This window comes from Ambystoma mexicanum, chromosome 1p (genome assembly GCF_040938575.1).
Source record: "Ambystoma mexicanum isolate Mex_15411 chromosome 1p, UKY_AmexF1_1, whole genome shotgun sequence".
Classification (NCBI taxonomy): domain Eukaryota; kingdom Metazoa; phylum Chordata; class Amphibia; order Caudata; family Ambystomatidae; genus Ambystoma; species Ambystoma mexicanum.
The window spans coordinates 457,194,507-457,207,870 of NC_090921.1; the positions used below are offsets into that span (position 1 = coordinate 457,194,507).

Below are 13,364 nucleotides of genomic sequence, written 5' to 3' on the forward strand. Positions count from 1 at the left end.
AATGGCAAGTCTGTTTCCCCCCCCACCCCCTCCCCGGGAGACTCGAGGATCGCAATGGACCGGTCACAACTTCTTTCTCTCCGAGGCCGGTGCTGATGAAGGGGGCGGGGGGACTGTAAAAAACCCTTGTTAGCCGCCTTATGATGCTGCTTGCGCCTATGTTGGATTGGAGACCAGTCAGGTTGCCTTGACCGTCTCTTCTGGAAGCAACTAAAGCCTCCAAAGGCCAGATCCTTGTCCAGGTGCTGGTGAGCCTGGCTGTAGGTCTTGGGTGTGGCTTTCAGTAGAATAGACAAATATATAGTTGTCTGGGAGCTATTCTTTTTCTTGTTGAGTTCCTCTTCTGTTGTCGAGTGGAACAAGTCTTCCCCCCTCAAATGGCAGGTTGTGGATGCGTTCCTGCACATATGGGATGAATTTCGTTGCATTTAGCCACGCCGCCCCCCTCATGTCGGTGGCGATGCAGATGGCTCTGCCCGAGGTGTCAATGTGGGCCACTGTTGACTCAATTATATCCTGGGCCACAATTTTCACATCCACCAGCCCTACCTTGAACCGTGCCTGGCTGTGGGCAGGAAGATCTGAAAGGAAGTCTGCAATCTCAGGCCACAACTTCTGATTGACAGCAGCCAACATGGCATCCGCGTTGGCCGGACGCAGGTGGAGCGTGGCATTTGAGTAGATCTGCTTGCAAAAATAATCCAACAACTTTTCCACTTTCCCGAGGAGTGAAGAAGCGGATGGCGCTGAGGAAGATTGCAGTTTGGAGTATAGTGATGCTGCTGCTATAACAGAGGAATGTGGCTGGAGAGGCACAGACAATAAGCGGGGGTCCCCTCCACCTGCCTGTATTTGGCATCAAGGCGTGTGTTGGTAGGCTGGGTGGAGTGTGGCTTAACCCAGCCCTTTTTGGCTAAGGATTCCACGTCCTTCCGAAGAAGGTTGCCAGTTCTTGTGGCAGCACTAAGTGTAAGCACCTTGGCCAGGACCACGGTCTCAGGTTTCTCCATTTGCGGCCGAGGTATGCCTAGATACTCGGCCAGGCCTGCCAGCCTTTCATGGAATGCTTCAGCTGACGACGGAGTGCTTCCTCCTCGTCCGTGTCCGTTGCTGTGTCCTACAGATCTGGGGGTGCAGGAGGAGTGCTGGGCGGGAGCAGCTGTGGCGTGCTGACTGGCAGTGCCAGGGGCTGCTGAGGAGGCTGAGCCGGGCGCTGAGTCACTGAGTGGAGCGGGCGTGGGAGCCAGGGGCTAAACTGGACCCAAGACCGGGACACCAGATGAAGATTGTGGCAGTACCGGAGGGAGCATGTCCCCGATTACACCGCTGAGGATGGCCCCCATCTGTGGTGATCGCTTAAAGGTGAGGCACTTCTTGAAGAATCTGTCCTCGCAAGCAGGTGGGCGCCCGAGGGCGTAGGGGCTGGGCCTTGCGGCTGCAGTGTCCTAGGTGGCTCCTGTCTCACCAGGCTGGGAGATGCATACCTCCCATGTGAAGTGGAGGGATAAGACGTGGACCACTGGTCGAAGTGAGCGGGAGCGGTGCTCCTCTACTTTTTAAAATTAAGTTTTACTGTTCCTATACTTTTATTTTAAAAGGAAACCCTTCTGGAATGATTTCATTTGAAAATAAAACTAAAGGAAGAATTTGAAACGTGCACTTTCAGTGCACTACACTGAATGTACCCTTAAACAGCATGTGCATGTGTTCCGGGGTTTGTATTGTGTGTGGGAGGGGGCAAGGCGATGGGGTTTGTGGGGAGTGGGTGCAGGAGAGCAGGGAACATAGTTCCACTACTTCTTTTCCTACACTTCGACCACTGACGTGGACCAGGTAACAGGCGTTGCCCAGTCACATCTCTGTGCGGATAAGGTGGCGGGTGAGCTGCCATCTTGTCTGGCCCGGCGGCCATTTTGTCTTGCTCCGTGCCACGTGCCCGAAGCATGGTGGTTGCTGAGCTGGGTCCAGTCTCGACCTGCGCACTAAATAGCAATGGTTTGGACCTTCCCTGCACCTCAGGCCGCAACATGGGAGGCGGAGTGTCCTTGGCCATGGTGCCGGTAGTTCTGCGTACAAGCGCCCCCTCAGGCCTGGGCCCGGTACTAGGGTGAAACCCCTTCGGTTCGGAGACCCGTAATAGAGCATTGTGACCCCACAGCTGTGGGACCGGTAGGATCTCGAGACCCCCTCGACCTGTGAGCCGGTAGCTGGAGTAGCCTCAGTCTCCTTACTGGTTTTTAGGACCTAGGTGGCCCCTCCCGCTTGGGCACTTCCCGGGGAAGGAGTGGCCCTCACTGGGTGCAGAGGAGAACAGAGCATCTACCTTGGGCCTGGTCTTCCTCTCGATGTATGCTTTTAGGTCCCCTGGAGGTTTTTTGTCGAAGAGCTCTCTCCACCTGGCCAACCGATTCTACCGAGCGCGTGGGGTCAAGCCATTGCAAATGCCAAACAGCCATCCCAGTCGTGGTCTGGGCCAAGGCACCAGAGGCAGAAAGCGTGAGGGTCAGACAGGCTTGACACCTGCTGAAACCCAACGTCGACACGCGCTGGGGAGGAACGTGGCACAGGAGGACAGAGTAGTACCTGAAAAATGAAAGAGAAAAAAAAAAAGAGGAGAATAACTTCCTCTGGGGAAGTGCGGGTGGAATTACAAGGTTGCAGGTCTAACCAAGGAGCGCTGGTGAAAGAGGTCCGTTCCCGTCGACACGGAAAAGAGGACTGAGCAGTGGCGCCAGTGGGCAGGGTCAGGGGAGTGCATACTCCCAGGTCTGCACTGCTACACGCATCTAAATTTAAAGGGGAAGACAATTTTTCTGGTTAAAATGGTTCAATTTCCGTCCCTAGCGAGGGACGCCCATACGGTGTGGAGGAAAGGGGACAGGACGTAGGAGTACGAAGATCTATTAAGACTAATGCGCCACTGTTATATAATATATATATATATATAATCAAGACAAAGTTGCCAAATTGCTAACAAATTGCTAACATCTTGAAGAAGAAATGGAATATTCTCTGCCATGACCCACCAGCAATTGCTCAAATTATTTCAAAAGCAACCGATGAGGGCATATAAACGGGCGAAACATTTAAAACACAATCTTATACGGGCAGAAAAACCTCAGAGACAGCCAGAGAGTGCTGAACACACTCAAGGAGGGAACTTTTTCCCTGTCTTGCGTGTAGCAACTGCAACAATGTCAAAGGCTAAACTATTGCATATCCATACAAAGGCAAAAGCAAAACGCTCCACATGATTTCGCCATCAGTACCACACCTGGTGTGATTTACTGTATTAAATGCCCTTGTGGCTTACTATATGTAGGACAGACATCAAGACCTACACTGAAGAGGTGATTAGAGCATACATCCAATATTCGGACCAAGAACATCAAACCTCCCGTTGCACATTTTGTTGAAAAACACACAGTTTAACAAATCCAGTGGTAATGGAGGTAGTCAAACCTTTCAGCAGCGGAGGTGATTTCAAAACATGCCTTCTACAGCAGGAAATTTATTGGATACACTTGTTAGACACAGTACACCCCAAAGGTATGAAAGAAGAGTTTAGCTTGAACAGCTTTATCTAAAATTGTCTAATATGGGGGAAACAGTCCAGATGCAGCATGGTTTATACATGTCTGATTCATATGAATACGTTTTTTTTATTGCGTACATTCATATTGAATACATGCAGGGACTACATGGACACATTTTGTTTTGAGGCTTTTTGTCAAATTTGTATTCTATACAGGACATGGAACAAATGTTAGGGATACATTGTCTCAGTACCTTTGGTTTGAGATAACTAACTGATGGCTTGTTACATGTAATAAGAGCTACTGCATGGTTCATTATGAAGAACAATTCATGGTTATCATAAGTATGATGGTCATTATGTATGAAGTTCAAGTCAACTGCAACGCTCTCTCCCTAAAAACTTCCCTTCTAGAGTCATCTGCTCGGCCTCTTCCAACACTCAGCGCGTGAGCCGTTTCTGCAAACAGATTCGGGGGTAGAACTTTATCCTCTGCAGGTGCCTCCCTCTGGAACAGCCTCCCTCTCTGTCTTGAGTCAGATCTACTCAGGTTCCGGAAACTCCTGAAAACCTTCTTCTCTTCCTCTCTCCCACTACCCTTCTAACCCCCATTCTCTGCTCTCCTATTTTTCTCCCAAATCTGCTCAGTTTCGCCGACTGGTCGCCTGGTGCACCTACGGAGCCACACAGGTCCCATGCTCTCCTGCCAGTCCTACATTTGCCTCTGGGCCTCTGCACTCTACCTCGTACTTCTGCACTCTGAATATGTTCCATGTGAGAGGCAACTTCTTCTGCACTTAACCCAGGCCCCTGATGGACTGGGTGCACTTGATCCCCCCTCTCTCTCCCTCGCAATTCCTGTCTGCGCACTTGCACGACCTTGAATGCGCTAGGCCTAGCAAGATAGTTTGTCCTGTCCTCACTTTGTCCTCCCTCCCTAGCCTGGTTGCGCCTGAAACACTTGTACAAAGGTGCATTATGGATAATGACCCATCATCATTCAATATGAATGTCGCTGGGCCTAGCAAGGTAGTTTATTGTTTATTGTTCTGTATGTCTTTTTCCCCTCCTTCTCCCCCCTCCCTCACTCCACACTCGTACTATCTGGCAAGTCTTTAAGCCTAGCACGGAAGTGTATTGATTGTTGCTCTTCCCTTCTCTCCTTCCCTCCTGTCATGCACTAGTAGAAATGCAGGTAATTTTTTTAGATCATTCGGAAAATTCAAGGACTAAGAATGACTGTTTCCCTTGGTCCCTTCACGCCTTAAAGCGCTTTGAAGCACTTCACTTGTGTATAAACGCTTTACAAATAAACAATTACAATGAACATATGGTTGCTAAATGTACGGTTATGTATCTTTTGACATCAGTGGCGCCAAGGTATGTTTTACCTCCGTTGTGTAATCCCTACCACATGACCCTTGATTCCAATCCACATGGGCAGACACACTGAGTCGTACTAACATTATTATGGGCAGGTTTTCCATTCTAACCCACATTCCCCACATGGGTGCATAAGGGAGATATTTGAGTAATTTATAATAGAAATTACATTGTAGGTTCCAAAAATAATGTTTCCAAAAAACCATTAAAATTATCTTAAAATGTATTTGGCAAATCTGTCTGGTGCTGAGTTAGTGGGAGTAGGTCCCTTGAGTCATAGCTATGGCTTTGGCATTTTATTCATCAGTATGTATAGCAGAGCATTAATACGTTCTTATAATATAAGAATATCGTTTTGATATAACCTGTAAAACATTTGCAATATGGCCGCCAAGGGCGAGCCACTCCAATGCTGAGAATATGTAGACACTGAATGGTCATGTGAACATGTGCATGCTTTAACACATGACCAGCAGGAGAAATCGATCGGCATTTAAGACAAGCATCCGGAGAATGAGAAGGACAGCGGTAAAATCCCACAGGGATAAAAGGTGGAGCATGAGAGCACACCAAGGGCAAGGCAGACCACCCGACGAGACAGCTATCCAGGCATGGCAGTTCAAGAGGAGGAGAAAGACGGCGCATACAGAGAGGGTGACAAGGAGAGAAGCGACCTTGCCCTTTCCGACCAAGGCCTGTGAAACCTCTGCAGAAGGAAAGGTAAGACCGCGAACAACAGCCAGCGTATTTTGCAGCAGATGTCAACAGTACATGGGACCCTCCTCCGCTGATAACCAAGCCGGGAGAGACACCTGCTACCGTGGGACCGGCCTTGACTCCCGATACAAAGAAAGTCAAGCGATTCATCACAGCCGGTGTGTCGAAGGGAGGATCGATAAAGAAACCCAACTGTGTTAGCAAGCAGCTGATTGCAGAATGTACAAAGAACTTTCCACCACCCCTCTTTGCCACTATCACACTGCTTCAAAACATCTTTCCTGGTCCACTCGCCTGCCAGGAATAACCACTATTGATCCCTTTCCTGGGTAACCCGCCTGCCAAAATGAAAAATGTGTACAACTATAATTGTGCTTAAGGGCAATATTTGTTTAAATATTCTCCACACCAGTATCCTATGTGAAGGCTGAACAATGGCTGCCTATTTTTATAGTCTCTTGACTCTAGATAACGTGGTTTACAGGTTTCTCCAAGTCAGTATCCCATAAAAGGGGAATTGCGCCCGTGTGGCCTTTGTTCTGCTTCTTTATAACCTTTTTGCTGTTGGCAATGCAGGTTACAGGATTCCCCCTAATTAATGTCCCATATAAGGGGAGTTGCGCCCTTGTTGCTTTGGTACTAACTCCTCTGTAGCCTCTTGGCTGTTGGCAATGCGAGCAAGTTTCCCCCAGTTAATTTGCCATATAATGACAATTGCGCCCTGGTTGCCCAAGTATTGCTTTATTTGTTCAGTATTCAAAAATATGGCTACTAAATGTCTTGTTCGGAACGACACAGGGTCAGATGTAGCTTCAGACAAACTCACTGGTCTTCTTTGGCGTCTCCTCTTCGCTCGCTGGTGCTGTGGCGGACCTTCTGTGTTCTCTGCTCTGTTGCCAGCCCCCATGCAACTCCAGAGGCTGCACAGCTCTTCCCCCAGAGCTGTTCCATCTCTGTTGGTTATCTGTGTCTTCTCGCACACTGAAATGCCACGTGTTGGCTTGGGAGCACGTCACCTCTTCAGTTGTGATTTTCTTCCAGATGCTGCTTCCCACTATAAGTATTCTGCAATGTCGCACGTCGACACCTCGCACGTCAGCATCAGTTGGCACTGTTCCTTCTTTGTGTGCTGCAAATCCAGTGCTCCAGACTGCCACTGCCTCAGCTACTCCTTCAGCTGGAACTCATTCCCGAGTTTAAAAGTCCTGTGCTATGACAATTAGACTGCACATTCTGGTCAATGGCACCTATGATCCTAACTGAGCCCCCTCTTCCTCCTCCCAGAACCAGATGCATTATGGATCCTGAAGTCCATAGTTGTTTTGGTACTTTGATATTTAGTTAGTTTGGAATGCTTTGTAAACTGATAGTTGTCAGAGTTCGGGAATGTTGTTATGGACCAGGTAGCGGCAGCCTTCCCCTTGAAACATGTGAGGATATCTTCCGCTGGGGTTCAGTGATGAGTTTGCAGGATTCATCACACTGTACTCGGGGTTTCATAGAGTGAAACAACTACCTTTTCTTAAACAGGACATTTGCGACTCTGTAAGGACTAAAATAATGAAGAGGCTTGGACATACCCTTGAGGCAAAATTGGAGGGGAAGCCTGGGTGTCAGTACTAAGAGAGTCAGGTTGTTTAGGTGTTTCAGACAATTTCTCCCTTATTTGAGGGCGAGTTCTAATTGTCGGCGTGCATTTTGATGTGTCTGAAACGGCCATCAAAGACTTTTGGGGAGCACAATGAGAAGTCAAAGACTTCGAACCATGTGCTATAAGCGGAAGCGCAGCGGGTTGAGAACTGGTAGGTTCTCCCGGTTTTGCAGAGGATTTCGACATACCTGTAGGTGCATCCAGCTTCTTCAATGGTAACGTTGAGGAACGTCCGTTGGTTGAGTGCTTAGCCTTGATGTGGGTGTGTGTGCCGCTGTCGCCAGCGGGTGAGACCCCCATAGCAGTGTATTCGGCATGCCTAGTGGGGCTGGGGATGGGCCCACAGAAGTCGGAAGACTGTACTACAATGTCTTCGGTATCCGAACTGAAGCCATGGCTGCTGGATTGTTCCTTGTCCGATGTGACAGTAACAGTAGGACACAACACTAGTCTACGAGTGAGAAAGGGAGGGTTGGGTTAAGGCCGAATGGAATTCTAAATGTACTCACATCTTTGGGAGTCTTACCTTTCCCAGCCCTCTTCCTTCCTGAGAATCACCTCTGAAACTTAAAGCTGCTACAGCCCTCAGCATGGAGGGGGAGGGAGGTAATGAGTGCCTCCTGATTTCTTTTTTTCCGGATAACACTGTTTCGAGCAAATATGACATTAAAGCTCTAGGAGTTTAAGTAACACAATTAAAAAGAAAACTTTTTTGGGGATAAGCTGGAATGAAATGAAAAAAAAGATCTGCAATGCATGTTAAAGCCACTTAACAGAAGTTAACTGGGAACAACTAGTGAACTATGTGTGAATTTCTGTTCTGCGGGTGCAGTGGAGGCTTCAGCTTCAAGTAAGTATTCCAGCAAGTAAATCGACCAAATCCAAATAGCTGATTTTCAGATGAAATTCAGCCGAATACTTACTTGAAGCAAGAGTTCTGTACACCCCTAGTTTTATGAGACTTCCCAGTGATACAGACAACTCAATGGGTGGCGTACCGAGGAAATACACGGATGTGAAAATGACAAGGAGGGAAGTTAATACCCTTGCCATGCATACACTCGGCATGCTCACACAAGGATGGCGCTGGTGCATCCTTAAGAAAGGTGGTGGTGCACGCCGACATTGCAGGAAACCATAATTATTGGACAATAAAAGTACTGACAGGCAAGGTCATTTTTCTTATACTGTACATGCATGCACCAGAATCGGGCCACACAGGGACAAATGAAACTACTATTTCCGATTTCTATTCACTAGCAGAGAGTGATGGTTACCAGACACTGTTGTGTTCCACGTAGAAAATGTTTTGAAAGCAGTACCCAGGTCTGCTTCCAGAATCCTGAGATTTATGCAGACCATACAACAGCAGTGTTTGCAAAATTCTATTTAAGCTCATCTTGGAATCGCACAATTGCAACCTAAAGCTCAGACTAAGCCAGAGGCGAGCTCCCTTTTGGCTTCTGACTTTCAAATGCAATAATAAACTGCATGCTCCAAAGCCATTCTCTAAGCCATTTACTCAATGTATAGATATTAAATTAACTGCATGTAGAAGGGTTGCTTTGTAGTAGTTCTTGAGGTTCACGCACAGCTCTTGTATGTTTAATATTTCAATAATCAAAATGAATCTCCTCAGTGTTTCAAGTAAAAAAAGAAATTGGTTAAAAAGGATAATTATTTCACAATAATCCTCGTTATTGAGGCAGGCAGAAGGCAATTGTGACCAAACCATAAATATTCATGTTAAGTACACCGGTCTGTCAAAGTAAGTTTGCATAAACAGCGATGACCAATCAGTGGGCAAACAGGAATCCGTGGACCCACACAGAACCTATTTGGTTGAAGTCACATTCACTTTTTAGATTTTAAAAAGATCTACATCGTCCAGCTAGCATTTCTGATTCCAATAGCACAAGACATAATTAAAACAGAATACATTTTCGTAAATATGATATTTGAGCATCAAAAATCTGCCTTTAGTTATTTTTAGTAGGATCTTCCAAAAATACCCTGACTAAGGTTTAGCTTGTCAGACTGAGGCCCAAACCTGCCTTCAGATATTTCTACTGAAGAAAGTGGAGATTAAAGAAGAATATCCAAAGCAAAACCATATTGTGATAGACTGTAGCCACCAACGTGGCAGCGGGAAGTACCAAACCTACAGGAGGATACCTAATCTGAAGGTTCGGGCAACTAACTCGGCCACAGAGACAGGAGAGTTTGAGCTTGGGTGCCAGCAGCCAATTACATCTGGGCAGATGCAGTGCAGCCTACTGTGGCAAGACCTCTCTATACCAATGGTCCAATCAGTGTTCTGCATGGATGACGGCAAACAGACAAATACAACCCTAGGAAAACAAGTTCTAACTCCACCACAAGCCCCTGGCCTGACACGATGGGCCCTTGCCAGAACCAGTCAACCATAGCAAGGAATCTTGGAACGAAAATTGACAATACCCTCGCTCTTGATCCACAGGTCAAAGCCACCGTCAGAAGCTGTTTCTCCCAGCTGTACATTCTCCGCTTCATCTTACCATAACTAACATTCACCCACATGGCCACAGCCATAATCTTTCTAATACTATTCAAACAAGACTATGCAAACAGCCTCTTTTGTCAGACTCCCAGATTGCGTAATGAGGAAACTTAAATTAAAAGATTGAGCAGCAAGACTACTTTGTACATATCATGCCAGCGTTACATATTTTCCACTAGCTACCCATCAAAAAAGGATTCATTTCAAAACCTTGTGCATCACCCATCATTCATACAACGGAGGAGACCCTTCCTCCTTCAGAAGTATGTTTCAACACTACACTGCTTCCAGAACACTTCGGACGAGCAATGCTGCACTAGTATTAGTTGCCAACCTCAACAAACTTTTAGAACGCGGCAGGAACTTTCAGTTCTGACCACAAAAAACTGTGCAACACCTCACCCAAACCCCTCTGCCTGGAAGTGAACCACCTGACTTTCAGGAACAAGTGCAAGACTTGGCTTTTCAACCAAACACTTCGAAATAAATTAAAAATAGTAGCAACCGACTAATCTGTGCCCCGAAAACTTGAGCCAATTTACAATTAATTTCAAAACTCTTGGCGCTACCATCTGTGGGAAACCAATATCACTCATGGAACATCTGCTGTGCAACACTGGTCTGCGCCTGAACGTCAATGAAATGTACTTCATTAATTTACCACCAACAGTCAGGAAGTGGCAACACACCCCCTTCTGCATCCCTGCATTTCTCAACTAACTACTAAAATCTTGCATCCCCCCCACACTCCTTCAGACAACCTCCTATGTTTAAGGTACTTAACAGATTGAGCCCCTATCCATCTTCTGTCAACCATGCTGTTGATTTTTGCACTCCAAATTCCAGCGGCTGCCTTATGGCTAAACTGCCCGGCCGGTACCAACCACAAACAGATCTTTATATCGGCACACAGGTAATTGGTACTTCTGACCTGCATCCATCAATAATAAAGGTTTCTACATCTGTGTTCCTGCAACCCAACTAACACACCCTACCCTTCTTTCTTACAGGGCCAGCGAGGCCAAAATTATTGGCAGAAGAAGGGCACAATAAAAGATCACTTTACATTACATATACGTTCAGCAAAGCAGAGGCTTAAAGCAGAAGCGCATGATTTAAGGAGCAGTAGGGTGAATTGTCGAGCGAAATCACACACACGGTAACCTTGACAAGTGAAAGAAACAAGTGTTTGAAAGTGTTTTAACCATTGTTTAATGCATACCAAAAAGGGCGCAACCTCACCTTTCAGGGGCATCCAAATATCCCCCTATGGCCTGTGATTGTATCTGGCTAGAGGGACTATCCAAGTCAGTCACCAAATTGTGTGGGGGCGAAGAGAAACAATTAATTTTGTGTTAAACAATAACATACCTTATTCGTAGGCTCCATCTTCAACGCCCTCTTTAAAATTGGGATGGCTTCACTGTATTCTCCTTGCTGAGCATAAACCTAGACAATGAAGAACGCAAGTAGTGAAGAGCTATGATTCATAAACATTTAACTGGACAGAAAAGCAAGGTTAACCCTGACCCTATTTTGTTACCAATAACTCTATTGCTTTCTGACCTTTCATTAAAATCTCACACATAGAAAACAAAACCTCCCACGCCAAATAACTGCATCCCTTCCTTTCCCCAACTTTCATCCTTACATTATCATCCCAAGTTACCTTTGCATTACCAGCCCTTCTCAACCCCCACCCTTTAGGAGACATAATACATCTTATTTGTATTCCTTTTATTAGGAGTAGTGTCTGAAGAAAGTGTATGAAAAAAATGACTAAGTTTATTAAGAGCCCAACAGATTTTCTCTGTTATTTACTCTTGCAACACACCCCCATTTTAGATCCCTCACAGTTTTTATTCTCGATATATTGACCAAAAGGAAAATCCATCCATCCATTTCCAGGCTGTTATCCAAGATCAAGTCATTCAGCCATTCTGTTACTTCTTCTATTCAATTGAACCTCTTTACTTCCCTGATCCATTCCAACTTACTTGACAGTTGTGCTCTCTTCCAAGACTGTCACACATAACTGCTAGAAGTAAATGATGCACCATATGCAAGACCTTCTGCAGATCATCCACCCCCTGTGAGATTCCAAACAACTTGGACAGGTGGTCCATTATTATCTAATGGTCCCCTAATTATTTAATCCTACCTGATAATTCAATATCACCCTGCAGGTGCACCAAACATGTACGGAAGGCTCCATTTCCACCACACCCACTCCATCACAGGTCTGAACAACCAAAGCACATTCTGTGGTGAATCACAAGAAGGACGCCAACGCTGTGAAGACATTTTTAACATATCGTTTATTTAAAGTAAAATCCAGCCCATCTTTTCTTATGTCTATGTGGTGTTATGTAACTATTTTATTAAGGTGCTCATCAGTCAGAGAATGTCCAAAGCAAGTCCGTCCACTGTCCAAATTTAACATATCGGACCCTACCGCATATATAATTAACTAAGGCCAGGAGATTGACTCCCTTCTCCTAGATGCTGTGTTTCTTCATAGGTGTTTTCTTTACTTTATTGTTCTACTCAATAGATAATTTATGAATAGTCTCAGTTTATCCTTTGGACCAAGTTCTGTAGTTATTTTAGGGGACTGGTAGTTTCCTGGTCCTCTTTTTTTTTAGAACTGATCTTTGTTCAGCTCAAGTTTCTTCTCTGCAACTTGTAGGACTAACCTGGTTTATATTTCTCCTCTCTATAATGTTGGCTGCTGAACTCCCAATTATAGTTCACCTCTTCCTGGGTGCTCTTTCATATATGATATCTATCTTCTTGATCTCACGGGCCTCGATTCCCCAAATATCTTTGGTTTCTGCTCTTTCTTATCTACAGGATGTGGGTAGACCTTTTCTTTTTCCCAAGGCATAAAGATTCCAACTCCATTTCTCTCCCACTCGGTCGTTTGTGTGTTTCTCTTTATCTCATTAATTTAGTTTGCATTTATTTGCTTATGTCCAATTCTTTTCTCATTGGTACTGGAATGGGTTTCATTTAACTTATACCGAGTCCTTTTTAACTTCCTGACCTTCCCATTCCCTGTATTACTGTCTGTCTTCAGGGGTAACATCGGTATCTGTAGGACTTTGGACTCTCGGCTTCTAAGTACCTCCACGGTTCCGTTTCTGGAATGCGCTTCAAATGCATCCTGCTCTCGCCTTGTAGATAGCACTGTGGCCGGGACTAACTTCAGGAGTTGCTCCCTCCCGCTGTTGGTGTCGGAGCCGGTGTGTGGGCCGGCTGCCCACATGATTGCTGCATGGTTATACCACCACCAAACTCTGTTCCAACTTCTCTGCATTTCCTCTGTTTTCGCACGTCAATCTCCCAGCATTTCTCGTTGAACACAGGCACTGCTCTGGCTTAATGCTGCCTCTACGTTCTGCAACAGTTCCATCTCCTTCTGCTTTGTTACGTACAGAGGGCTTCTCATGTTATTCTCGGCTTGCCGCCTCCTCTCTGGTTTTCCTGATCTTCTCTCGCTTGTTCTTTGGCTCGTCATCCCTTTTCAAGATCCTCGT

At 46.0% G+C, this 13,364-nt stretch overlaps 1 protein-coding gene across 4 annotated transcripts in view; it reads right to left on the reverse strand.

The window, feature by feature from the left end:
• Nucleotides 1-13,364, reverse strand: part of FKBP8 (FKBP prolyl isomerase 8) — a 1,109,098-nt gene that overhangs the window by 336,578 nt on the left and 759,156 nt on the right. For all 4 annotated transcript variants that reach the window (XM_069649288.1, XM_069649286.1, XM_069649287.1 and 1 more), the window contains one exon: nt 11,197-11,274. In XM_069649288.1, the coding sequence (XP_069505389.1) occupies nt 11,197-11,274 (78 nt within the window). The remainder of the gene's footprint in view (nt 1-11,196; nt 11,275-13,364) is intronic.